Source organism: Falco naumanni, chromosome 5 (genome assembly GCF_017639655.2).
Source record: "Falco naumanni isolate bFalNau1 chromosome 5, bFalNau1.pat, whole genome shotgun sequence".
Lineage (NCBI taxonomy): Eukaryota > Metazoa > Chordata > Aves > Falconiformes > Falconidae > Falco > Falco naumanni.
The window spans coordinates 9,447,474-9,475,473 of NC_054058.1; the positions used below are offsets into that span (position 1 = coordinate 9,447,474).

At 43.6% G+C, this 28,000-nt stretch overlaps 2 protein-coding genes across 4 annotated transcripts; one reads left to right on the forward strand and one right to left on the reverse strand.

The window, feature by feature from the left end:
• Position 1: 1 nt before the first annotated feature.
• On the forward strand, positions 2 to 22,933 carry LOC121089308 (killer cell lectin-like receptor subfamily F member 1). Of its 2 annotated transcripts, XM_040596443.1 has the most exons (8): positions 2 to 234; positions 8,076 to 8,276; positions 13,965 to 14,042; positions 15,199 to 15,297; positions 16,200 to 16,340; positions 18,064 to 18,215; positions 18,939 to 19,036; positions 19,888 to 22,933. In XM_040596443.1, the coding sequence occupies exons 2-8, from the start codon at positions 8,195 to 8,197 to the stop codon at positions 20,018 to 20,020; spliced, it is 783 nt and encodes a 260-aa protein (XP_040452377.1). In that variant the 5' UTR covers positions 2 to 234; positions 8,076 to 8,194; the 3' UTR covers positions 20,021 to 22,933. The 2 variants fall into 2 exon arrangements, with proteins under 2 accessions (XP_040452377.1, XP_040452379.1); XM_040596445.1 differs by lacking the exons at positions 2 to 234; positions 8,076 to 8,276; positions 13,965 to 14,042 and adding an exon at positions 14,684 to 14,765.
• Positions 22,924 to 28,000, reverse strand: LOC121089309 (C-type lectin domain family 2 member L-like). 2 transcript variants are annotated; one of them, XR_005828186.1, is made up of 6 exons: positions 27,857 to 28,000; positions 26,678 to 26,761; positions 25,793 to 25,977; positions 24,591 to 24,691; positions 23,539 to 23,821; positions 22,924 to 22,970 (listed from the first exon to the last, which is right to left on the reverse strand). XR_005828186.1 is itself a non-coding variant. In XM_040596446.1 (5 exons), exons 1-5 carry the CDS (start codon positions 27,912 to 27,914, stop codon positions 23,704 to 23,706), a joined length of 546 nt encoding a protein of 181 aa, XP_040452380.1. In that variant the 5' UTR covers positions 27,915 to 28,000; the 3' UTR covers positions 22,979 to 23,703. The 2 variants fall into 2 exon arrangements, 1 of the variants encoding a protein (XP_040452380.1); XM_040596446.1 differs by lacking the exon at positions 22,924 to 22,970 and having other exon boundaries at positions 22,979 to 23,821.

Consider the following 28,000-nt stretch of genomic DNA (forward strand, 5'->3'; position numbering starts at 1 on the left):
GTTAGGCTATTAGCTTGCCGGGTTTGTTCCCCTGCAGTTTTACACTGTGTTTTTGTAGGGAGCCAACCTTGCATAGAAAACCAATCAACATCCAGGCTCTACTGCTGAAGCTTCTGCGGGGGCTGAGTTCAGCCTCTCCTCCCAGTTCTATGCCACCCAAGGCAGCGCATGGTAGTTCTGCTGGCTTCGGCTCCCTGCGACTGAGAACTGGGCCACCGCTTTGTACTGGATGTGGTAAGGTCATTTATCATAATATTCCTCTTTTTCAAGGCGTTTTGATCACCGTTTATATTCTGGGGTTTAAGCTGTTCTCTTCTTTTGGACACAAATGTATTTCCTTACACATTATAGAGCGTATGATGAAAAATATAAAACGCATGGTCTTCTTAATGGGTTCCAAGCTAGTCCTTATAAAAAATTCTATACAGACTGAAGCACAGTGTCCGGTTCCCACAGAATCACTTAGGTGAAAGCTGAGAACAAATCCCTCAGTTCCATGTAAGTTGGTCCCAGGAAGAGCAAGCACTGGGGCTCTACAGAGCTGTAACTGGAAAGAATTAGCTTTTGAATCTTGACATGATACGTTCAAGAAAATTTCATTCTGGTTGTATTTCTGGCTCCTGGGGAAAAATGTAACGATATCGCATACTTGTAGTTGTAAAGAAATAACACTAGAGAGCACTGGAAGTGTTGTGGAAGGAAGTGCTCGTTGTTCCTTAAATTGGGCTGAAAACCCATAGTAAGTGAGGGCTGGAGAACCCCAAAAGGGACCTCCCGGTTTGATGTTGGCCATATGCCTCTGTGCTCCTTTGAGCTACCAGAGAAGAAAAAAAAAATATTGCAGAATCTTAAAACCATTGAATAAATTGCGGATGCAGGGGCATCTGGAAGTCTCTAGTCCAACCTCCCGCCCATAGTAGGGCTCTGATGTCCCGCAAGGCAGCTCCCACAAGGGACAACCCTGTGGGTTTAGCCAAGGACAGGGATCACGCAGCCTCCCTGGGTACCAGTTCCAGCGCTGCACCGCTCTCATGAAGGAAGAAATTTTTCCTTCTGCAGCACTGCAGCTTATGTCCATTGCCTATTTTGCACATCTGAGAAGAGTCTGGCTCCAACTTCTGCATACCCTCCTCCCCATTACATGGTGGATGGTGGCAAAGTAGACCCTCCTCCCCTTAAACTCCAGTTCCGCAGGCTGTCTAGACCCTGATTCTGGCACTCCTCACCACCTTAGTGGATTTCCACTGGGTTTGCACCAGATTGTCAACTTCTCTCTTGTAATAGGATGCTGAAAAGGAGACGTGGTACTCCAGAAATGTCTTCATGACTGTGCTGAACAAAGTGAAATAATCACTTGATAGCTACGGTCTTTTTTGCCAGTGCAGCCCTTCCTTATCCACTTCACTCCTTTGCCGTAGGGGCACATCAGTTCTTCATTGCTTAGCATGTTTTACTGCATGGAATATGGTGCTTGTTTTCTGTGTTCAGGTATCTACTCACAGGCTTTTTCTGTGCTGGGGTATTTGTTCTATGCTTAATACTATTATGTTTCATAAATGTATGTATGTGTTATATATGTATATATACTTTCATACTCTTTCTCAGAGATTTTAAAACACTAATAGCCCATTTCCTGGTGTGCCGGAGCAGAACTATCCCGTCACAGATCTCAGTCAGATCTCATCTCAGTTCCAGAGCTCTGCCCTAATGATTGCAGCGTACCCAGAGATACTTGCAGAGGGGGGAGACACTCATCTGCCCTGTCTTTGAATTTATATTGGAAGCTTTGTAGCTGACCGAGAGAGAAGCAGTGTCAGGGGGCTCCTTATCTCACACACAAAGTTAGAAAGTGGTAAATCTCCTCCTCGACTGCTAAGCTGCTTTCACTCAACTGCAGGAGGCGTTAACACAGTTACTGTAACTGAGGTTTAGCTCCAATCACCAGATGTAGGTGAGATGCTCCCATACAGTCCTGCTCATTGCTGCTGTCTGGGGCAGGTTGGCATATATACCACTGACACAGTATATACCTTGTGACTCAACAATGTTGCTACTGCTTATATATACATTTGTCCCTATCATCTGCATGTATTAGGGATATTAACTTAAACGTACCTCAGTGGCAAATCTAAAGCTGTTCAATGGGTACTAATTCCAGTATCTTCTGGAAGAATAGTAAGCTATGTGTGATCAAGCTGCCTTCTCTCCATTCAATCCATTCAATTTACAGATAACCAGGCTTTCACAGTGGCGTTACTTCCAGTTTCATAAGCAGAAAGAAAATTATTGCCAAAAGGCACTGTGACAGTAAATTAATACGTTAATGGCCAAAGAATGTCTGACTCCACATGTGAGTGCATTTACAGGAATAGTTCTGGAATACATGGGAAGAAGGAAACTGATGTACCTGGATTCAGGTCTTACAGTTAGTGAAGTACCAACCTGCAAATACATGATGCATCAATAATCAGCCTGGCACACTGAAAAGGGTGCTGTGCCAAGGGACCAGAGTGCTGAACAGTCTTCCATCCTCTGCCACTGGCCTGATGAGTGAGCTTGGACAGGTCCTTTTACTTTTGCCCTTTCAATTGCATCCCGGCAATAGTGGCATCCCCTTCTTTGCTAAGTGCGCTCAGACCCATAGGTTAAACTGCTACCCAAAAGATAACACCTTATCATACATGAGAGTAAGACACAGGAGCTCTACTAGACCTGAAGGAAGGCAGGCTATGTCTGTATGGCAAAATAGAGGACATCGTGGAAGGCCTAAAATAGATGTCAACCTGTAAGTCCACATGGTTTAGTGCTGCACGGATGTATCCAGCACATTGCACTATGGTGTATTTGCATTGAACCAGGGTGTTGCTGCTTAACCACAGCACTGCAGTCACGCTGGAGTGATCTGCAACTGTACCAGCACCTCTGCTGTGTTTCACCTTGCAGAGACATCCTCTGTTGTCCAAAGCACTAGATGCTGTTGTGTAGACGTACGGTCTGTGGAGAGGTACAGCACTTTTTCCCCACCAGTCATTCTCCAAGTCATGGATACAGGGCTACAGAAGACCAGAACATGCCTTATAACATCACCAGGAACATGCTACCTATGGGAGTGGTCCCAGCAGGCTCACTGCTTCAATTGTGGAAAGGAAAACTAACTCAGTATGTGACAGGAGAGAAGGCAATATGGCAGCGTGCCAGAAGGGATGTCCCCTAGCTCCTTCCTGATATACCATCACCACAGTGCTCAGGAGACTGAGAACGTGTCCTGCCCATATGTTCACCCCACCACTGCTTAGCACTGAAAAATGCATCCAAGGGAATACTTGGCACTTAGAATAAACAATCTGCACAGCAACATCTTTGGGTATTAAGCTGAAGTTCAAAAAGTATTGACATGCCCAAAAGCAACCCAAAACCCTGCACATGGAAGAAACCCATCTCACAGGCTTCTAATTCTTTTTACTTCCCACTTACTCTGAGTTCTACATGCTGAACATGAAGCTTCTGGCATGGAAATATTCAGCTTGCAATCTGCAGGCACTGCTGATTCACTGAGCTCTTTTTTTTTTTCTTTTTCTTTTTTTTTTTTTTGGTAAATTCATGGATTTGCTTTGTTTAAATGACTTTTTTTTCTTTTTCTTTTTTTTTTCTTTTTTTTTTTTCTGCAGTGCAGGATAAGAATGCACAGACTTTCATTTATAGCAGGAAGTGTCTTTGGTTGTAGCCCTAGCTCTGATTGTGTCTTCTGGGTGCCACTCTTGCACCTGATTGTGCATACGTACAGGGTCTGCTGTGACACAGGGTTTAGAATTGAAACTCAAACTGGGGATTTACTCATGGGATTCACTCAATTCATCTTGGAAGTGTCTGTGGTGCAGCTCAGCCTTCAGATAGGTCCATTTCATTGTCAGAGCAGCAGTTCAAGTTCTTCAAAAAGTGCACCATGAGGCAACTGAAGCTCTGGGCTGAGCTGCCTTTTATGCGGCAGGAGGTGCTGAATTCTGCTTTGCCGCCCACATCACTGTTTTCAGTCTACTTTTGCCTTTGCATGCGATGAAGGGCACACTGTCACACCCACAGAAGGGGTGTCATCTACCGTTGTTCTCACATTTACTCTGTGCGTAAGTGGAACTGGTAATTGTGCTAACACCAGAACATTACTAAGCGATGTTACTCCGGAGCGATGGTTAGAAGTGGAGGGAGCCTATGTGCAATCAGGAGCACATGTCAAGCTGGGGAAGAACGTGAATGTGAGCTCGCATTCAGTTGCCTACCTCAACACAGCCACCGAAGCTCCAGACTGCCAAACTCTAAATGATGTGGAGAGGAATCCTACACAACCACCCCACCATCTTTCCTTGCAGATGCTGCAAGAAAACCTGAACCACCATAGACCTCCGTGCTTGGCAGGCAAACAGGCTGAAAACTCAGGGCTAAAAGATCACTCCCCCCTCCCTGACACTCAGCTGCCTGATACACAGCAAGCCCAGCAAAATGTTTTACTGGCCTCAGCAGCATTTGTGTACTGTAAGCCAAGGATATTAATCAGGTGGCTGAGAGGAAAGAAGAAGGTGAGGCAAGGCTCTACCTGGTAAACCCAAAAGACACGAGGTGATGGTAGAATCTGGTTAAGCCACATGGATGCCCAACCCAGATTACAGCTTGTGAAGAAGCATTTTGATATTTGAGTGATTTTTTTCCCCAGGACGAACAAACCAAAACGACTATGACATCTGAATGTGAAAGGATTACAGTGGGGGAATGACTAAGCTGAACCAGGCTATTTCTAGAGCATTTATTCTGCAAAATAATAGTAGACAGCAGTGTGTTGTCACAAGCAAAAGGTGTATTCAGATTCTGGAGATGCGCATATGATCACAGTGCAGCTGTGACACTGTCTCAAAAACCCAGAAGAACTCTGTTTAGCAAAAATTACAAGAAATACCAACAATTCATTTTAAGACACACAGCACGTAGTGAAAGAGGCTTGCTTTATAACATTTAACGTTAGCCTGTTAGTTTGTCTGCAGTATTCTCTTAGATAACATATAAGAAGAGGGTTACGAAGAAGCCAGTGGCAGCCCCTTCTCAAAGGGGCACAGCAAAAGGACAGGCAGCAGTGGGTACACGTTGCAGCCCAGGGACTGTGACCAGGCGGAAGGAAAAAATGTATTCCTTCATGAGAATGGTGCAGCACTGCAACATGTCCCCGGGGAGGTCATGGGATCTTTGGCCGTGGAGACTTCTAAAACCTGGACAAAGCCCTGAGCAGCCTGCTTGGGCAGGGGTTGGACTAGAGACCTCCAGAAGTCCCTTCTTCCCCAGATGACTCCATGATCCTGCCATATGCAGGCTGGCAGTGCTGCTTAGCCCTGGTGACCTGACTTGTTGATCTGAGTGGAATCGCCATCCCCAGACACATAGGCAGGAAAAAGGGGGCTTTCCATCATCTTCATGAGCAGTGAGTCGTTTTGCTAACAGACATCTTTTGGTTCTATGATGGCCTCTTCCTACAACAGCCTGGATTTTTTTCATCTGTAAGTGCTATCAGCCCTGAGAGATCAGCGGGTCAGACTTGGTGACCTGCACCTGGGTATTCATAAATAAAGCTAGAATTTAAAATGAAAACAAAGACAATAAAGAAAATACTTGCAAAGCTAAAACTATTAATAGTAAAGAAAATGCTTATCAAATGAAAATGCTGTAGCGGTGCAATACCCATCTTAAATGTAAGAAAAAAAATATAGTTTTCCACCAGGATAGGAAGAATTCCAGAAGAATGCCTTGCAAAGGTTTCTACTCGCCCATTCTTTCTAGAAATTAAAATTCACCTTCATTTTCATTATCAGTCCTAACAGTGAGCACAGCATGTAGACTTCAAATCCAAAATGAGAACCACCTATGCCTATTTTGTAAGTTTACTCTGGAAACTAACTGTGCAATAGTAATTTTCTTCGGGCAAGTGAGAATCTGCTAGGACACAACGGATCTAATTGCCTGGTCTGTGGTGCACACTGACTGAGACTGCTTTTGTGTCTGAAGATGTGTTTTTTGGAGGAGAGGAGAGGAGAGGAGAGGAGAGGAGAGGAGAGGAGAGGAGAGGAGAGGAGAGGAGAGGAGAGGAGAGGAGAGGAGAGGAGAGGAGAGGAGAGGAGAGGAGAGGAGAGGAGAGGAGAGGAGAGGAGAGGAGAGGAGAGGAGAGGAGAGGAGAGGAGAGGAGAGGAGAGGAGAGGAGAGGAGAGGAGAGGAGAGGAGAGGAGAGGAGAGGAGGGGAGGGGAGGGGAGGGGAGGGGAGGGGAGGGGAGGGGAGGGGAGAGACATACTCCCTTAAAATAGAAACAGTTTTTTTCCACTAGCTCAAAAAGACCCATGATTACACCGACTGTACATGATTACATCTCGATGTTTGTGAATCATTTAGGAGGGAGTGATGTAAGAAAAGACTGCCTGGGTGTATATGCAGTGATGGAAAGAGACAGAGTTCAAGCAACCTGTTGGCCTTCTAGCTCTCCTTTATGGACTAAAGTAAAAAAAAACCCAAACCAACAACCAACCCAATAAGGAAAGTAGGTTTTGGTTTGGGGTTGGTTTTGGGTGGTTTTTTTTTTTTCTTTTTTGTTTTCTTTTCATTTCAGAGCCTAAATATCCTGCTGTAAAGGATGGTGAGAAGTTTAGGGGGAAGCAATGGAAACTGATTCAATCAGAGGACAAAAGTTGTGTTTCACGTTAGGAACAGTGATATGGCTGGTACGTAGGTTGCCATGAAAATAACCTTATCAGTATCCAGTTAACAGTATCCACATCTACATGGTGATCACTTTGTGGCTGATGATAAAGCAACAATGTTTTAGATGTGTTGCATACAAACTGTACCTGAGTGGCACTTCTGAGTAATCTGTTCCGTGAGTATCAAAGGTTCATTTTTTTCCCTAAACCTTTTTGTTTCTGCACTTAACACTGTTACCAACGTCAAAAGTAGGAAGGGAAAAGATCAGTAATATAAAATCACAAAAACAAACCTTTTTAATTTTAATCTAGAGTGTCATAAGTGCCGCTGAATGTAACAGAAAAGACAAATAGGCTGTATCACAGAATAAGAACATTATGACCGGTGCAGGTTTGTAGAGCCTATCTGTATCAAAGTCTCCAGGAATTTTCTAAGGGGGAATAAAGCACAAAACCAACAGTGTAGCTCTTAGGAGGAAATGTCAAGACTGTCCACACACAGGTCTTCATGTCTTGTGTGTTCTGAAATGTGTTTTTAGGTTTTAGAAGAACTTTTAGTTCAAATCTGTATGGCTTCCCCACAAAAAATAGAAGACAAAAGCATTGTCATCAAAATATTCTGCAGCAAACACAAGGAGTTAAAGGCAGCTCAGGCCTTCTGCCTGTGCAGTTGCTAGGTCAAGCTGGGGATAGCTCAAAGAGCTTAGGAAGGGCAGCTCTGGTCCTCATAACTACTGTTACAGTGAAGTATTGAAACATTCTTTTAAAAGGATGTTCATAGTACTTTTAATTTTGTATTGATCATGTTACTTTTAATTTTATTTTGAGTTAAATTTAAGGCATCATTAGTATAATCTAAATTCAGTTGTTAAGCCATTATAGTACTTGGAGGATGGAGCAGGTTAGAATTGGAGTTACGTTTTTATTGCTCTGTAGTTGCCGTTACATTAGCCCCAAAACACCTTATACTGATACATATCTTGTTTATCTTCCTTTTAGGTGAATAGGTTATGTAAGATCGTGCACATGAGCATAATATACATTACAACATAGATCGCACTGCTTTGGCTGCACTTCTGAGAATCAGCAAAGCTTTTGTACCTGTGTTCAGTCCATTTTTGTGTATTCCTTAGAAACTTTGTTCTGCTTTGGCCAAAGATATATATATATATATATATACATATATATACACACATTTAAGATGAGTAAAAAGAATGTTTTTTAATCTTCATTTTTGCCTCTATTCTGAAGGGCAAGAGATCACTCAAGAAGAGACAGAATGGTGGCTGAAAATAGGCTTTGAAGCTGTATTGAAAGAAGTAACTTCCTTCCTTTTATCTGTTTCTCAGCCTTCCTCAGAGCCATAGCACGGTGTATGTATACTTCTGGAGGCAGGCAAAACTAATACAGGATGCAACCCACGGTATTAAACCAGCTCTTTCCATAATTCAGAGGGACTTGCTTGTCAATGGCAGCTGATATCACGTACGTGGACGTGGCAATGCTACCAAGGGAAAGACCACACATTCCTTCTCGGACATCAGTTCCAGGTAAAACATTTAATCAGCTCTTGGGTGTACACTGTTTTCTTTCCTGTGCTGTCTCTCTCCTTCATTTTTAAAATTGTTATTGGATAATATAGAAGAATGCTATAAAATGCTGCATGCAGAAGTTGTGGGAAGGATGAGAAGCTGCAAATGGTGGAAGAGATCCTCATGAGGTACAAATCAGTAAAGCTACTCCTAAGTCATTATCACTATGGAGTAGTGTCAGTTCTGGCCCCTTGTTTTACACAGCAGAATGAGAAAAAAAATTTGTTCATTTCTGAATAATGAGAATAACCTTTTTTTATATGTATATATGAACAGGATTATCAAAAAACTGTTAGAATATGCTCCACTAAATTCCTACTTAGTTCAAAAATCAGATCAATGCATTTTATGATGTCTTCATGGAAAGGGAGTAGTGAATTAACTAGTAAATCAAAAAACTAGTGGCAGTTGAAAGTGCAGTCACTGTCACTGAAGGAAGTACTGAATGACTCCTGAAACCCTCCTGCTCATCCTCTTTAATTTTCCAGTAGTGGTTTTCCCAGAACCACATTCTCAATCTGTGATCACTTCATATATTTGCAATAAAAGACAAGGGATTAAGTCAATATTGAGGGTAAGGAGATGATGTAAACCAAATTTTTTAAGAAGTAATATTTCCACTACTTGGAAGAAATGTAATTAATTCATGAAAGCATTTTGTCAAAATTCTGGATCACAGCTAATATGAATGACAGCTTCTCACTATGAGCAAATAGGAAATGCTTGTGGTCAGAGTAAGATGCTATTTTCATGCTTTCAAGGTTCATTAGTGATTAATGTATTTAACTACTTAAGGACACAACAATCGCTAATGAGCATTTTCAGAAGATTTTCTACTTACCATGTAGATTAATAGCGATAATGGTGCTCTGAATGCATGTATTTATGTGACAGGAATTATTTCTTATATGTATTTTTACCAGACACTAATTAAAAAAAAAATGGGGTTCACTTTATTCTACATCTAACAGAAAATACTACCTTAGATTGTATGTACATGTATCCATGGATGTTGTTTGTACTACTGTAACCTGTGCAATGCAAAGCACAGAGGGTTTGCCTAGAATTTTACCCAGTTTCCAAGGTGATATAATTTATTTGCAAAGGGAGACAGGCATCAAATCTTGATTTGAAGACATCCAAAACAGTCCCTTAATCATGCTGTCTGAAAGAAAGGCTTGAATTTGCATAGGCCAGGCTTTAATTTCCAGTGAAAGTTCTCTTTAACATCTAGACAGTTCTTGTTAAACCTTTGTTGCATAGACTTTAGCACTCAATATTTTCTCTCATGAAGTTACTGGCCACAGTAATCAAGTAATTTTTCAGTGCCCTTTTGCCTTTAAAGCTTATCACTCTAACTTCCCGAAGAACTTTTATTGTTTTTGTGGATGTTTTTCTGTTCATTCTCCACTGCTTCCATCTCCTTTAAAACATATGGGCACCAGAGTTGCACCCAGTATCAGTACAGGTGTTAGTTGTGCTGGCCCAGTTATGCAGAGACCAAAATCTCTTAAGAAATCTTTCCTTCACCGTTTATAACTTCCAGTATCACCTTCTCCCACCCTTATGTTTGGTTATACTCCAACACATTTTGTTTGACTGGACTTGAATTTACAGGGCTGTTGTTGCAGCTGTCTTTATTTATTGTTATGTTAACCTTTTTGTTATTTTCAGTTTTTATTAGCAATTAATTTTCTACTTATTTTGACACAAACAGAAAAAGCACCCAATAGTATTAAGCAATATTGGACCTCATATCAGGAGAGAACGTGCTAGAAATATCTGCCTGATTACAATTATTTCACTGTCTTCATCATTAACATATACTAACATGGATTTTATTGCTATTAAAACAGACAAGAACTTGAGCCATATTATCACGCTTTAAAAATTCAAACTAACAAATTTGGTTGCTTGTTCCTTCCTTGAAGTTTTTTTTCCACTCAAATTCATGCATACCTATCCAGCTGGTGATTTTCTTCTAATTGCTAGAAATTCTTTGAAAAGAGTCACTTTTACCATAGGAAGAATTGGAGAAAATGCAAAATTTCCAGAGAATTAATTCTGTGCTGCTCAGTCAGCCATTTCTGGGTGTTAGCTCCTTCCCTGCAAGCTAGAAGATCTTTCCTGCATGGACTGGACTCAAGGACAGCTTCTGCATACCAAATACACTTAGTGCATGAAGAGGTTTCCATGCTTCCTCCAGTTGGGGGCTGGAATTTGAAGCTGATTCTCAAAACGAGGGTCTCAGCTCCAAGGCGATGGGACTCTCTGTGGCAAGGATCACAAGCAATCCCTATGGCACTGTCCCGACTCTGTGACACACTGAAATGTCTGCTGGAGGATGGCTAGTAGCCACATCCCTCCCTTTGCCAAGATTTTATGCCCATCTTGCTCTTGGCCAGGAATGTCTGACTCCCTTGCAGAAAAAGAAGCGGCTTCAAGATGGGCATGGGGGAAAGCACTGCGTGGTCAGGACTCTCACCATGGAGGAGGCAGAGTGGGGTTTAGTCACCCACCGCACGTTCCCCAGGTGAACGCTCTGAGTTACAGGTTCCCAAGCTTTAGCTAAGACTTCAGATCACTCGGCTATGGGAAAGTGGAATGTGCTCACCTCCTCCTGGCTGCATTTCATGTGAATTTCAGACCCATAGGTGTAACTTACTGAAGCAGATTCTAAAAAACACGAGGTGGAGGCATAGTTAATTTGCCCTGCTAAAGTATAGCTGCTGTCGAGATCTGATGCACGTGAAAGGTAAACGTGCAGGGAGCTGAACTTCTGCCAAGGTTCTCTAGTAGTTGAGTAGGTGTTAGAAATATGTAAAATTTGGGTTTGAGAATGAAAGTCCCTTCACAGATCCAGTGCCCATCTATTTTTTTTTTTTTTTTTTTAGCTTTTCCTTAACTGTGAGAAAGGGATTTGGTCTGGTCAAATTGTGCAGTTTCTTGGAGTTCTCCCAAATACTCTTCTTATCTTAAAGTCTATTCAATGTATTTCATGAGAATAAAGAAGAAGAAGATAAAAAAATTGCTAGTGGCACAGTTGCAAAGGATGTATAACTTTGCAGTCTAATGATAAGGAAAGCTCACTCGTTGAAAAACATTAGAATAAACTTGATAGACTGGACAAACTATGTTAAATAATGTTTAACACAATGTGGTGATAAAAAATATCTGCATCTCTACACCTGGGAGGTGGCACCCAGCAAAGTGATTGAAATGGATTTGTTGTGATCCCGTTCCAACAGGAAAGTCAATGCCAGGCTGTTACACAATCAGTTGGATTTCAGCTGTCAGATGCTCTAAGTTATAAGGACAAGGTGGGTTTTGGATGGTCTAGCAGAGCTTGCTGAGGAGTTAGTAGGTAGTACTATCTGTGGACATGCTTTGGTGGGCTAACAGGTGCTATTTACAGTGTATGTGCTTCAAAACAGATGTTCAAAAGTAGGAAAGTGTTCCAAAAATACAATCAAGGATAAATACAGCCTGGAAATCCAGCTTCTAATGAAAGACTCACACAGTGTTTGCTTCCTAGTTTACTCAGGAATAATTTGAGTCACATGATTGTGGTTCATAAATGGTTCCGTACAAGACCTTTCCTCTAGCAGAAAAACAAGAAGAGTTCAACTCCATCATCAAACTAGCCTACAAGTAGTTGTAGGCTGCTATTAGTTCTCCCCTTAGCTTCTTGTACCCCTCCTTAACCTCCTCAGCCTCTCTAGGTCTTGACAAATTCCACTGTCTGCTGGACCCTCTCCAGCTTCCCCCAGTCCCCCTGGGTGGGCTGGCCCACATCTGGAGACAATGTTCCACGTGTGGCTGGAGCAGCAGTGAGCGGAGCAGCACAGGAACGTTCCGGGCTGTGCAGGCCAGGGCTCTGCGAACGCGGCCCCGCTGGCGGCGTGCATGAGTTGTGACGATGAGGGTGCACCATGGGCTCACACGCAACCTGGTGTCCAGCTGATGCTGAGAGTCCGACGGCTGGCAAGCCTGACTCTTTGCAGATTGAACGACCTGGCAAAAGCACTCCCTACCTGCACATTCACCCAGCAGAAGCTTCCAGTAAAGAGAGATGTCTTTTTGCACTTGGTGATTTGCATATATATTTTTTGTGAAATTTCAGTTTTAGTAAATGACAGAAATCTCCACCTAGTACTAGGGCTCCTTGTTGCTAAACTAGGTAAATGTGTGTAAGTGTCTGGCAAAACTAAAGTTATGTGGTATTTTAAAACCACTTGCTGACTTCTGAGGGCTTCACGTTCAAATGCACCAATACACACTGTAATATCAGTAATCCTTTTTAAAAAATACTCAGTTTGAGCAAATATTTTTTTTTTTGTAGAGTCTGAGAGATGTTCTTTAAAGGAGTGGATCTTTATTCGAGGGAGAAAATGTTTAGCAATAGTAGCACTTTTTCTAAAACACATATTTTAGAAGTGTCTCCATTTAAAAGGCTAGTGCATTTAAAAGTGTAAAAGTCCTGACTGTTCTTTGAAAAATATTTACATTCTAAGAATAAAATCTTTTATGAGCACTTCTTTTTTGAGAACAGTTACTTATCTACACAGTTAAATATAGTTTAGAAATTCTCAGTAGTTCATTGAACTAATGAATTGTAATAAAGCAAACAGCAAAGTTTATTAGGTCAGGTTCTTTAAAGCACAAAACAACTTATCTGTATGAATAAACCTTATTTGCCAATCAGGTCCTCAGTATTTTTCTTACTGTAAAACCTCTCCACACTTCAACAATTCTCACATCAAATGCTACCTTATCTTAGACTCTTTACTTCTGCTGAGTTTTTCTCACTGAGATTTTATACAACACAAATTGTTTACTTCTTTTTAAAAGCCCCATTGATCTCAAACTAAGGCTGTAGCACAGAAAGTTATTCCTGATTCAGATTGACAAAATCTCTATTTATGGAAAGATTAGTCTACCAAAGGTCTAAATTTCTTCCATAAAAATAGCCAGCAGCTTTACAAAATGCCAGGATAAAACAAAATTGAGAATGTGTTCAGAAAGAGTCCATGTGCATCCAGATCACGCCATGCTAATTTAATGGCTTTTTTTGGTTTGTTTTTGCTTCGTGCATCTGGAAAGGGATGTTTTCAACCATCAGGTCCATTAATCTGCTATTGCAGGCATCATGCGATATCCCAGCATAAACATTCACGAGTCAGGAAAGCACCCAGCAATCACTTTGCTGCAGAAGCATTTCTTTGAGTGGCAGTTTTCCCTTTGGGATCTCCCTGCTCTGCAAAGCAGCCACAGCTCTTGATGCCCCTTAAGCCCCTATGATACCTCCTGAGATGGCTTAGCAACAAATGGGATGTTTGCTATTGGTAGTACTCAGGTCTTACCCATCCTTTGATCTGCCTCCAGCCACACAGGACCCAAGTAGTTCAAGCAAAGATTTTGGAGGAGGCTTATAGTTACTTCCTGACAGCAGCAGGAAATTGTAAGTCATCACCCTACCTGTTGGTATTTTTTTTTAAAAAAAAAAAAAAAAAAAAAGCTGAACTAGCAGCTCTGGAAACACACGCCCCTTTTGGTACAGACTCAGACTTCCACGTAATTCTTTATTGTTTCTCTGCTTAATGGCTTGCACAACCACAGATGTCAGCATTTCCCTACTCCTTACAGGAAACCCGAGCACATATGCGGAGCTGCGTGTGAAGCCGAAACCCAAAGGGAGCAGCACATCAGAAACTTCCACTTCTGGTAGCGCAAACTATTTTCTATCATTGTTGGTTAATAATTTTAGATTTTGTCTCTCCCGTTACCCAACAGTAAAACCTGTAATCAAAAGTCTTACTTACAATCTCTCAATAAAGACCTGATTTATCATTTCATATATTTTTTTCACCGGGTTCTCAGCCTACAGACTTTCCTTGTAAAAATAATATTGAAAGAGATTTTGAAAAAAAAATTTTAAAATGCCTTTGTGCCCTACATTGAAGATTTAGCAAAGAAAAGTAAAATTCCATGGGTTTTAGGAAGCCTCCTGTGAGTGCCTCTGCAGGAGCAGTCACAGGGACACATTTGGCTTTGGAAGCAGGGTAACACCCAGCTCTCTGTGTGCACTCAGTGCACTGGTGATTGTCATCCTCCCTGTGCTGAAGGACAGGTGCCAGACAAGGCCAGGCCCACAGAACTGTGAGCTGAAAGGGAACACTACAAAACACATCTCAGGCAGCCAGAGGAAGGGGCAGTTACTCATCTCACGCAGGCAAGGTCAGGAAAACAGCAGTTATGAAAGTGCAGCTCTGTGGCTTGTGGAAACTGCGCCCTGACGCCCAGTTTCGTCAGGTCCTGTCTCAGGTTCCTGAGTGTTTCACTCTCATGAGCTGATGAATGCCAAATGGCTGGAGAGATGCTTTGTCAGATGTACTTCACTGTGCTATGGTGGCAGTATGGGATTTTTTACCTTTATTGTGCACTCAGGTAAGTTAGCTTTCAGCCACGACAGGCATATGACCACAGGAGAGCGTGACCACAGAGGAGGAACGTACCACAGACCATCCCTGATACTTTTCTGCATGGTTCTGCATGGTTCTGAATGCTTTGCAGGGTGTGGGTGGGTAAGTGGGAGGAGGCAATGTTTGAAAAAATTAAAGGAGAGAGAATCCTTAATGGAACGGTTGATTGAAAATCACTTGCTCTGCTGACAAAATGATCTTTTGATTTCACTTTCCTGTATGCAAAAAGGATGCAAAATTTTAATAAGTAAAATATCCCCACATACTTCAAAAGGCAGACTTATTTTAGGCAGATTATTTCTCTGTCATTTCTACATAAGACAGTGGCATACGTAAAGGCAATGTTAGTTTTAATAGTGCAAAGACCTTAAGCTGTTTGTCCCTTTGCCCCTCTCCAGGCTGCAGATACGGGTGCTCAGGCTGGTTCTACGTGGTGCTGGTCCTGGGGGTCCTTGTGCTCGTCCTGCTAGGTGTCACAGCCGTACTAGCCAAGCAACGTGAGTAGATCCTACAATCCGCTTCATCTCTTTGTTGCAGACATGGTTAAACCTCACAAGTAGAGTGATGCCAAAAGAAAAAATCCCTTAATGTCACAATAAAGGTGTCAAGTTCTACACAAATACAGGAAAACAAATGTAGTGTTCCAAAGGGCACATTTTCTACCTGTCGTTTAACATACCTTGTGCAGATGAAGGGAAGCTGCTGCAGTCTACCTTGTCATCCGTGATGCTGAAAGGCTGTAGAAGCAGATTTCAAATCATTGTGACAATAACACATTCGGTCTTCCTGGCTTACAAGTTAAAAGTTGCATCCATGATGCTTCTTTGAGACCATTTCACTTAGTTACTTTGTATGTTTGAACAAATAAAATAAAAATCAGACTCCAGATCATTTCATTTCATCAGATTTCTGTGGTACTAGTAATATCATAATCCATGGCATGCTCCAGTTATACAAGAACTGTTCCAGAGAAGATACTCATTTCCTAAGAGAAGAGTCTTGAAAAACTTCAGAAAAAACATGTACCTCCCAACCCTCCCTAAAATCTCACCAAAATATTGTGTTTATATTCTTCGTATATCCAACTATCAGAAATGACAAATTTATCTTCTTTTCCTGTACTGTCCATATAATTCAGCAGCTACACCCTTTGCGAGACAGTTATACTCACCGAGTATATTATGAACTCACAGTTCATAACTGAGTGTGTATAACCTGTGTATAACCTGGCAATGTATACCCCCCACCCCACCCCACCCCACCCCACCCCACCCCACCCCACCCCACCCCCCGCCTCACATTCACAGTGTAACTAACACTGGATATAAAGATTACATCTCCTTGACCCTGTTGTTAACCATAATCTCTTTTCGTTTGTTCGTTTGTTTGTTTGTGTAAGTTTTTAAGGTCAAAGCAGGAAAATCTGAAGGTTTGTCCCACTGTGGTCTAAATAGCACTGGCAATCACATTTCTTCCGAGAAGACTGCCTCGGCGGTGCTCCTGAAATGGCTCATGGAGGAACTGTGTGAAGATGCACAGGGTGAGGAAAGTTGGTCCTTTCACAGCATAGAGGGCTTATTGTGTGCACGCTTCTGTTGTCTCTGTTCCCTTTTCTGTGACGCCCTGCAGTTTATGGGAAAACACTGGTACTACCCAGGGAGCGTGATGTTCCTGCATAGAAGTGATGACAGGATCTAAACTAACATTTTAATTACGATAGTTTTGCTCCTTTTTATTTACAAATAGTCTCCAGTAATTCCTTTACACTTCCTTCTGCCAGGAGCTGCTGTCAGAAATGCCATATATCATAGATCCTGGAGATCACTTTCCAGACAATAATTGTTCACAGGGTGGGATGGAATTTAGCTTTCCTATCCTTTTGCAAGGATCAAGCAGGGAAAGACCTTCCTGGTCTTTTTATTGTGGATCTATTATTTGTTGGCAAATACTAATGCTTTTCTAAGAACGGATTGCAATGATGTTACTTTGAAACATTAGAGTAACCCAAGACAGAAAATGTGGGGGACGTTCCTCCCAGATGTTCTGCATGAAACGGGAAGTTAGACCTTGAAATAGCAGTGTTCCCTTATTTAACCCAGTTCCTTCTCCAGCTCCATGGACATAGTTTGGATGTCATCTCAGTGCCTGTGCTTTCTGGTCACATCGTGTCAGATCCACACACTCCACATGATGTCACATTGCACCATGTCTCCCCACAAGGGCTGCATGCGGGAGGATGAGAAGTGTCTTTGCAGCCCTCTGGGTCCTCCTGGTGCTCTCCACCATGCAGATGCACATGGAAGTGGAGACCCCAGTGATGGGCAGTGGGAGTGCAGAAGTGCATAGCACCATGGCAAAGGGACTGGGAAGCTGTTTTGCTGATTGAATAGATACCAAGCAAAAATGAATTCTAAATCAAATATAAGAATAAATACAGTTTATTATATTACACTATAAAGGAAAAATAGCACACAATATGATAAAAGGAAGCAGTACTAGTTGTTATGCACAATATGATAAAAGAGCAATAGGAACAAAGCATTGGATCGTTACTGCAAAGCATTCGTTACAGAGAGTAAGAAAAGGATATGTCACCAGTTCCCACCTTAGCATTATCCAGGCCCACACTTTGGCTGGGCAGCACCATTGCAGCTGGTGCCAGGGGTCTCTCGGTAACTGGGAAAATTCCTAAGCAGTGTGTCCACCTGTAGGTGAGGCTTCTGGCCCAGTCCCGGAGCTGGCCCGGCTTTATACTCAGTGAAAAACAAAAATAGTTTACACTCCCTTATGTATGTAAACTTTAAAAACTTTAGGCTGAGTGCAGGCGTGCGCTGTCTCATGATTCGTCAGGTTCACAGGCGCCCAAGCGTGGTGGAATTACCGTCATGACGGAGCTGCACACAGGATTTATCATCTGGATGGTCCTGCTCACACCTTGCTTGTTTGGGGGTGCTCAGGACAAACAGCACCTGCTCATTACAGTTGTCCATGACCTCCCTGAGCTCCCTGTCCAAGTTAAGCGATCCCTAATTGAAGACAAAGGCTTTTTCATAAGCAGTCATCAATGTAATAAATTTTCACCACAGAAGCTGAGGAGGAGTAGCGCTGGAGCCTTCAAACCCCTCTCCACATGCAGCAAACACGTTTGGGAGTGGACTCTGGCTGCTTTTGGTCCAGCCAGCCACGCACACGAACATAAAACACTATGGGGCAGCTGGAACAAGTAACGGTACGAGCTAATGGTTCCCTGTCTCCACCCACAGGAACAACATGCGAGCTGTGTCCTGCTGGGTGGCAGCTACACAGGGGCAGATGTTACTACTTCTCCGAGGAGGCTGTAAGCTGGGATGACAGCAAAAGAAACTGTCTGTCCAGAAAATCCCAGCTTCTTGTCATTGAAGATGAAATCGAGATGGTGAGTCTTGCAGCAGCCCTAAAATTGTGAGACAGGCCAATAATTGTGCCTTAGCTGGACATTTCACCAAGCGAACATGGCCCAGATGTCAGGTGTACGTGCAGCCAAACAAGAGCCCCATCCAGTGCAGAGCATCTGACTCTCCACAGACAGGAGCTTCTTTTGAGAGTTTTAACAGAGCAGAGCTGAAGAGCAGAAGCATCGGAGATGCAAATGGGGAAGCCAGAGTAGTTTTGACTGGGAGGAGGAAATGCTGGGGACTTCCCACCCATTTCCATTACTTGGCTATGGGAAGAGAGGTCTGATTCAGCCACTAAATGGAAATTCAAACACCCAAACCTCCTTCTCATGCTCCCTTGGGAGAATGAGTAGCAAGGCATCACAGAATGGCTCTTTTGAGAAACTCATCATTCCCTGAGAAGCAGGTCTTTTACCTTAAAGACCAAGCTTCTCAACCTGGCTCATTAGTGTGAGGAGCATCACTGAGGATTTTCTTGACAGCTGATAGAAAGCTAGTCAGCCTGAGCATCAGCCTGAATATAAACTCTGTGGCTGGTCCCATATGTATGGGCCGTTGTAATGGGCTGCTTTGCCACAGCTGGATCCTTGCCCTCGCTCTCCGTGTGAGGGACTACATGAAAAGCTGTGCATGAAACAGGAGAGTAACATAAGCACAGCAGAAAAGCTCTGCTGACGAGTAACATGCTTCTACTTGTTCCATAGGAATTTATAGACAATAAAGAGAAAGATACCAAATACATCTGGATTGGGTTGAAGATTCAAGACATGAAGAAACAATGGAGTTCAGCTGAAGATCCCAGGTGATCATTTGTGGGGGGAGGGTATCTTCAGCAATAGCAAAGCTGTGTGGCAATACAACTCTGAATCCAAGCTAATGTCCCAAAGCACAGATCTAGTCCTGTAGCCTCAGGCACCTATTCAGGGTCTGTTTCACAGCCACTTCCAGGTCAGCTGGTTCCTGCTGGGCACCTTTGGAAACAGATGGTTTTTCTGCCTGCAAGACCAACCGCAGTCACAGTTCATATATGCATGAATGCAGAGGGACATTACTACACGTTGCAGCACAAACAAACTAGCCGGCTGCAACAAGGCTTTACCATTGATCAGATTCTACTGTCTGCGCTGTATCTCCTTCCTCCAGAGGTCAGACCACACTGCTGCTCCTCCATCTGACACACACAGACACACAGACACGCAGACACACACACAGACACACAATCCACCGCCTTCATTCCTCTACAAATACACACTTCTCCCACTGAAATCACTGTCAACAGACTCTCTCAATTTACAGACCGTGTGTTGACTGCCTCTGTTGAATGCGATGCCTGTCACACAGCATGGGTGCTGGATCTGTGCAGCTGAAGGGTCCTTCCCCTCCCTCTTACCATTTACCATTCAGCATCATGGCTGCACGTGGAGGTTTTCTCATCCTTCTTACACTAATGCTCCTGAGCATTCACCCCTCAGCAGCCAGCAGTCCCTGCTGTGGGTGCCCACCCCACCTATGCGTGGCTGTTGAGGAACTGTGCTTCAGTGGGTTACTAAATGGGCATTACCCAAAGGCCTCACTCAGGATATCATCAATATTTTCATCCAGTATGGAATTTAAAGCTGACAACTCATTGCATTCCTTTTGTTGTCTCACCAGGATAGCTAGAGATAGAACTGAGACTGACAAGAACTGTGCTGTTTACAGAAGAAAAAACATGATCCAAGCAGATAACTGCCAGACTTTGAAGAAGTGGATTTGTAAGAAGAACGCAACTTTGTTGGTGCTCTGAGCCAAATTGTCAGACAACAGGCAGAGCTTTTTGTCAGAAGACCCATTTTATTGATAAAACATGTGATGTAAATAATTTCACGAGACTTGCACAGAAATTTGCATTTCGCTGTTCTGTGCTCCATAAGACTTTGTGTGATGCAGACAAAGAACTCAGAAGTTGCTAGGTGTCAGTGTGAAGGTCATGCAAGAGGACAGTACATCTGGATTTGGGAGTGCTGAGCCTTCCCACAGACAAAGGTTGGCAGCAGCTGCCTCTAGGAAGGGCAGGGGAGAAGTGCTCATGTGAGGATGAGCACTGTGCACGAGAACTGCCTGATGTGCAGAAAAGATGCCATCTACCGGGGCTGCAGCGTGTGGAGCCCACTGCTGTCATACGTATCCCTCAGGCAGCCACTGCTGAGATGACACACTTTTTATTTGGGTTTCAGTATTTCATTGTTTTCTGAAGTTTGTGTTTTGTTTCGGGTTTGTTTTTTTTTTTCTTACAGTCTAATCGTGACTTACAGAAGCCACTTGAGGGCTGGTGAAAATGCATTTATTAGGCAGTGTCTTATACTCACTCAGAGCTGACGTGCACAGCTACGGGGTATACAGACATCAGACCAAGCATGAATTGACTCATAACACTTGTGGTTAATAAGCTGATGGCTCCCATCTTCTGATGCTGAACTTTGGGATCTGCAAAAAAGCTCTTATCTAGGGTAAGACAACACTGCAGTGCAAGGAAATTAAGATGATAGCCTGCCTTTCCACCGATATTTTTTCCCTTTATGTTGCAAACTTTTTAATATGGAACAATAGTTACATAGGAATATAGAACATAATTACATACATGGGGGGTATGGTGATGAGGTACTGAAGCTGAAAGCTGGTGAAATTAACATCTGTGGGTGCACTCAGTAATTACATTGCTTGAGCATTCAAGTGCTAAGTGGCTATACCTGGATCTAGAATAAAATATGCTAAGAGCAGGGTGACTTAGCGCCTGTATTATATTTATACATTTGAAAAAATGAGCAAATGTAATTAATTGATTTTTAAGGTATCAGACATTCGTTTCAGCTTTTAAAAGCACCTCAGTCTAATAAAGGCAGTAATTTTTCTAGATCTGTAGCTAGCACATGCCTTTGAAACCAGAGTGACCAAATGCAAGGCAAATATTTGCACCATCGTTGAGGTATTTCTAGCGACTTGTGTTGCAACATTGCAACAATCAAATAATGTGTAAACAGGGAAATTAAAAAAATAACATAGGGGACAATGGAAGTGGAAATGCAGTAATAATGTTTTCCTCCTGTCTGCAAACCATGTACCTCCTCTTGAGTATTGCCAGGACCCTGAGTGCTCTAATAGGCCCTAAGGATCCTCACCAACCTCTCCTCTTGATACTTTCTGGGTCTATCAGCCTCTGCCTGAGCTCTGTCCAAGGCACACCTACCTCCAGCCCTGCCCATCTCCTGGACAGGACATCTGAGTCCTATCTACATGAAAGGTTGGACAGTTCAACTGGTAACTGAACCAACTTCTTCTTTGAATGAAGTGTCAAACGCTTCTGATGCGAACATTTTATTTTGCTTCAGTCTGGTGATTTATTTTTTTTTTCCCAAAATGGTGCCTGAACTGAAAAATACTTCTAATGGCACAACATTAAGACAGAAACCACTGTAATTCAGAGGCTCTGGAAAGATATTTATTGAGTATCTTTTCAGGACTATTGCACGCACCATATCCTTCAGAGCTAGTTAATTTAAAAACATTGCAGAATAACCCCCTCCCAACTAGTTAAATAAACAAATTATTAGGCTATTAGAGTCCTATTACTGTGCCTATAAAGAATAGAAGCAAGTAAAAAAAGTGTAGTTCAGCAAAATTAGTGATCATATACAAATAAACATCTTAAAGTCACAAGATGTTAACAATATCCATACTGCACTGTCCTGTTACAGTAAACTTATTGTCACAGAAAATAATGAAGACATAAGACACTGAACAAAACCAGACAGCGATTAAATTTGCATAGTAACATAGTGAAGGCAAAATTAACAACAAATAGGACAAAAAAACCCAACGAACCAATAACACTGCAAATAACCTGTCAAACATAGTGCAGTTTTACCTTCTTAAAAAATGAGAAGAACACAACGATCTTCCTGTCCCTGAAACTACAGTGCTCTCTACCGGGTACACCAAAAATGGCTCCACTCGCTTCTTCAACAAGTCTCGTGGAGTCCATAGTCCTTCCCATAGCACCCACATCATCAATTTTCCAGATTTCATTCCGAGCAGGGAAGTATTCTGCCCTGCTGTACACAGGAATTTCCCATTCTTCCTCCTCTAGAAACCCAACAGGAACGGTCCTTGCAGGAAAATAATCTGCTTTGCTTCCTCTGGATCAAATGGCACGTTAAATCTCCAGGTCACCTGCTAGACACTGGTGCACAGCGTTCAGCAGGACTGCACCCTGATTCTGCTCAGGCTCGTAGCAATTCAACAGCACTGGGTGTTGCTGCTGAAAGTGATACACGCACAGAAGAAAACACGGATCGTCCATCCAGAAATGTGCCACTTGCTTAGAATCCCCATACTCTGATAGGCACAGGACACCACGAAACCACGGAGAAACATCCTTTGCAGTTAATTCTGTTATTCTCTACTCATGATTCTTCTTCCCCATCAGTGTAGATGCTCAGATAAATAAACACTCTTATCTATTCTGACTTTTTTTTTTTTTCTCTCCAAGAAAAGTGCTGTGGGAAGGAGACCTTCAGGTGCAGTGCAGCTACATAAAACCCAATGATAATACTTGTACAGGAATGAAGCTGGGTTAATTAGTATTGATAATATACAGCTGTGGGCTGGCTTCAAGGGCGGTGGGTTGGCTGATGTAGATAAGGTGCAGCTGTGGCTGGTTCTGTTAAGAGGTTAGGCAGCCGAGGAAGAGAGAGCAGCTAAGGAAGAGAGAGGAGAAAGAAGCAAAGAGAAGAGAGTGAGCATCCCATACATGAGGAGAGACCAGGAGAAGGCAGCAGAGGGACTGGCATGAAGAGTATGATGGTATGAGATGGTAAAAGACCTTGTTGTAGCTGGCTAGTTTGCAGAGTGCTGTGACCAATACTGTCAAGCTAATTTAACAAGATTCATGTAAAATAACATTAAGAAAACATCCACTACGATGCAGAGTCATACAAGATGCACCTCATCAAATCAGGGGAGTGAAACCTGCATGATCCTGTCTAAAACAACAGCGCTCATTTCTGCATCACCCTGTACCGGAGAGGCAGCGGCAGACCTTCAGGCAGCCCCACCTCACAGCCCATCCCCGCACGCAGCGTTCAGCTAAGGGAAAAGCAGAACAAATACCCCCAAGTGCAAACTGAAAAGGAAAAGCAAGAGCAGCTGCTTAGGATCCTATGAGAGAAGAGTTAATGGAAGAAATGACACAACAAAAAGAAACTATAGGCTGAGCAGTAGCTAGAAAAATGGAGCAAGGAAGTAACTTAGGATGCTGAAGCAAACCTTTTAAGTAGTATCTTTAAAAAACAGAGGCTTCCTCCGCAGGTGGAGAATTGTGGCTACCAGAAGAGTCATTCACCTCCATGCAGGACCTGAGATGCGTTCCTAGGTCCCAGAGTACAGATGCAGCCTGTGTAGGCATCACATCACGGTGCTAAGTGTCCACCTTTATCGTGGTAGGCTAATATTCAAGCTACAAATCCACTTCCTGGTTAAATAACATCCAGAGGCTGAGACTCCTTTTGACTCAAGATAGGCACAGTTTCCAGAGCCTTTTACTTCAATCCTGTAAGGGGGAATGAAAGACACAGTTAACTCTGACACCCACAATCAAATAATGCAATCGGGCAAAGGGAACGACAGGGGTCACAGGTTCTCTGTGTACAAAGCCCGATCTACCACAGGCCAGGCACTGCAGCTTGTGCTTTGATGAGGACACCACAAAGATTGTCTTTTTTTAATGGCCCCCCAGAATACAAAACCTAGGCCTTGTAGTGCTCCTGCATCTTGTCTAGTGGTTGCTCTATGTGAAATATACCCTTAGAGCAGAGACTGGAATTCAGGTTTGCCCTTCTCAAGGATGCTGTGCTATCAAGACTGGCTCCACCTTTGACTTCTGCATCTTTCTATGCAGCTAAAATGTTCCAGCAGAAGATGTGAAACAAATGCCTCTCTCACCTCCCTCTTCCCCAGAACTGAATGTGGCACTGTGGTTAAGGGGGTGGTGGAAAACGGGAAGCAAACTGCAGTTTCCACACCGCAGGTGTCCATATATAAGAGGTAAGGGTCTCCTTTCACTTTGCTATACTGGTGCTGTGAGCTCCCATCTCACATTGCTTCCAAACCTGGCTTTAAAATTTCTCTTCTAAATTTCATCCATCAGTTTTAACAATGCTATGTGAAGTCCTCATTGTTTTCCATGCTCTCTTCATAGTCATCCCTTCAACACCATTACAGATATTTCTTTCAAGTCACTGTCTGTATCTGTATTAGTTATTCTTTCCTACTCCCCTACAATCTGGTATCATCAGCAAACCCTCTCAATGCTGACTTACAGTTTATTGTCTAATGCTTTCCCGTTTACCCAGAAGAACTCTTCATTCCTTTTATAGAGTCCAATCCACGGGTCTTGCTTTGTTATTTTCACCATAAAACTCTGTAGGAATAAACCCGCACGAGAAAAGAAGTTTTACATGTTCAGTTCAGTTATCCAAACACAAATACCTTGATCCAGGGCTAGGAAACAAAACAATGATCTTGCCTTTCTCCCAGAACAAACAATTTAAAAATTAAATTCATAGACTACTGCAGCGTCTGGATCCTGTGTGATCCACATAACTGAAAGAAAACTTACAACTCAATCAGAAATCAAATGGATTAATTTTGCTACAGGATCCCTGCAGCACTCATATCATAGTGACAGAAACGCCAACTAAGAGAATGCAAGTATTCTACTGAATATTAGGAACTGTGTGGAAATATGGAACTACAAGTGCATCATTTTACTGTCTCTCCACCAGAAAAGTCTTCAAAGAATGATGCAGCTAATGCATTTCTCCATCACTGATATGTGTTCATCATACTGATTTTTTATCATCAGCTGGCAAGGATTTGTGGAATACATTTCGGAGATTAGTTAAGGAAGATCCTTGCTTCAATGTATGCAACAGAATTGACATCTGCACCCAGTACACCCATTACACAGGTGTTTGTGACTGACCTAGAGACAGGCTGTTTTAAAACACCAGGTCTGCAACAGATACGGAAGAACATATTCTCCTAGGTCTTTGTGCTGGTTGGAATCTTTCCTAATATTGTAGGATAACACGGAAAAAGATGCTCCACACTGTGGTAAGGATAACTATCTCCTAACTCCAAAGCTCAAGATTAACATATCTTCCAACTTGGTTGTCATTAACCTATCTTGCTAAGAGAGAACAGTTGTCTAATTAAAGAGAAATGAGATGCAACAGTGTTTATCCTGGTTGCCTTCAATGTGAGTATTTATAGCTGTAAGCAGCACCAAATTTAACTCACATAATCCTTGGGCATTTTTTGAAATATCAACTGCTAAATCTGATGTTTGCTGTTTTCAGGGAGAGGGAGCACGCAGCTTTCTGCAAGCTGTGGCTTGTCACAGCCTCTGCATTGCTTTCAAACTGCTCAGCTTGAGAGGCTGGAAGAACACACTAGGTCATTGCGCAGCTCCCTAGAAGCGAGATGAGGTGAAACCAGCTCCCCCCTCTTGTTCCCTTACCAGCTCCTGATGATTTTCAATCACTAGGAGGGAAGCATTGTGCAAAGAGCAGAAGCTCTGACTGGTGTTCCATTCAGCCTCACTCTCTGACAGGTAGTAGCATTTCCTCTGGAAATACAGCCAATCCGATGGACAGAGTTCCAGGGAAGGAGAGACAGGAAAATCTTTGGCCGAAGAATGGTTTACTGCAAAAAGACAAAAAAAACAATCTACCTGTTTCAACTAGAAAAGGTTTCTGGAGCTTTTTAGCTTGCTTTCTGACTGCATCATCCAAAATCATCTAACCACAGCATTATTACTTCTGCCCAGCAGAAATAATTATTGTAAACTCATTATACACTCTGGCTCCTGTACCCTTAAGGCTGCTGACATACCTTTAAAGTGATGATCAAGGGCAGGTTGGCAGGAGTAGCTGAGAAGGTAACAATAACGTTATCTATCCTCCAAGGACTCTTCCGCAACATAAATATTTCTGACAACTATTGTTTTCGCAAGTGTTCCTTCCTTGCAGCTGAACTAATAGCTTTGTGTATTACAATGGCATTTTTTGAAGGACTACAGATTGGTTGCAAAGAACAATCTTCCATCTGTTATTTGTTTTCTTGAACTTGGATTCAAGATCAACTGTGAGGTTACACACTTGAATGACAACAGTACGCTAAGGCTAAACTGAGCACTCCCTAACACCACCAAACTAGTGGAGTCATTTCTCCAGCACTTGAGCACAATTTTAAACAATATGTCATGAGACACCTATTTAACTTTGAGATAAGTTAAGTTCTGAATAAACCTCTGAGGTTTTAAGGCGCTTCTGACAACCCAAAAGTTTAGTAATTTCTCAGGCTAATTATATTTTCTTTTAAAATGATTTATTTACACACTTACCAAACCAAATACACAATATCAAAATGATAGCAGCAGTAAGGACTCCAGCAACACCTCGCCATAACCAGATATTTGAGAATAGACCTGAAAAAAGAAATGTCAGGAATTAAGAAACCCACAAACCTAAAACAAAACCCCAAACACAACCAGCTGTCAGGGCAGTAGAACTTAGGACCCATGAAGCTGTTCTAAAAAAAGCCCCTTTCCGTGGAAAGCTGGCTGGGAGCAGAGCTAAAGACTAGGAAATGTGCGACATTTAGGTTGTCGTCACAAAGCTATTTAGCTAACAGGAACTCTGAATTTTAATTACATCATCCAAAACTGAACCTAACAGTGAGGTAGTTCCCGACACTCCAAAGTGATCAAAAAAGAAAGGAGCAGGGAACAATTGAGGGTGAAGGCAGTAAATCCGAGGTTGACCTGATGCCTAAACATGGCACAGATAACAGAAATACGACACAGTCACCAACTCTGGTGCCTAAGACTTCTCCTGAGGAATATCCAGCGTTACCCCACAGCGCCAGCTTTACAGAGCCTCCTTTTCTTCCGTGTCCCCCCCTCCTGGCGCCCGCAGCGCGCTGGGTTTGGAGGACGGAAGGTCCCCCCCGCCTGCCACCACCGTGCCTTGCGCCCAACTGCGCAGGCAGCAGCCGGGGGGACCAGGTGCCCTTGAAAGGCTGCAAAAGGAGGGTCCCCTCCGCTGGGGGTGGCTTTGCTGCCAGCACAGGGGTCTGCCCGGGCAGCGCCCGTCCCCGTGCGGAGCCACAGCACGCAGCTGGGCTCATCTGGCCCCGAGCACAAGGGGCGCGCCGGGGGATGCTGGCACGGCGCTCATCTCCAGCCGGCCCCACACCACGCCGGGACCCCCGGGCATTCCTCCGGTAGGTCCCGCAGCCCGGAGCCTGGCGCCGCCCGCTTCCCCGCCAGCCCCTCGACCGCGGGACCTCCACCGGATCGGCCCCTGCGCGCCCATCGCGCCCTGGCCAGGGCGTTGCCCGGCGGCCCGGCGGCTCCCGGGACGCCGCAGGGCAGCAGCCGCCGCGCCCAGCCGCACGGCTCCGGTCCCCGGGGCTGCGCAGCGGCTCTGCCCCCGACAGCGCGCCCGCTCCTGCCTCCTCCCTGCGGCGGGGTCTCCTGGCGCCCCGCCCGGCTGCGTTCCCCCCGCCCTTTGCCCTTCACCTTTGCGGGACCCCGTGCCCCGCTCCGGGCAGCCGCTGCCCCCGCCTCGGTGTCCCATGGGCGCGGCCGGTCACGGGTCCGGAACTGCCGGGGGCGGCCGGCGCGGGGCTGGCAGTGTGCGGGGGGCGGCCGCAGCCGCTTCCC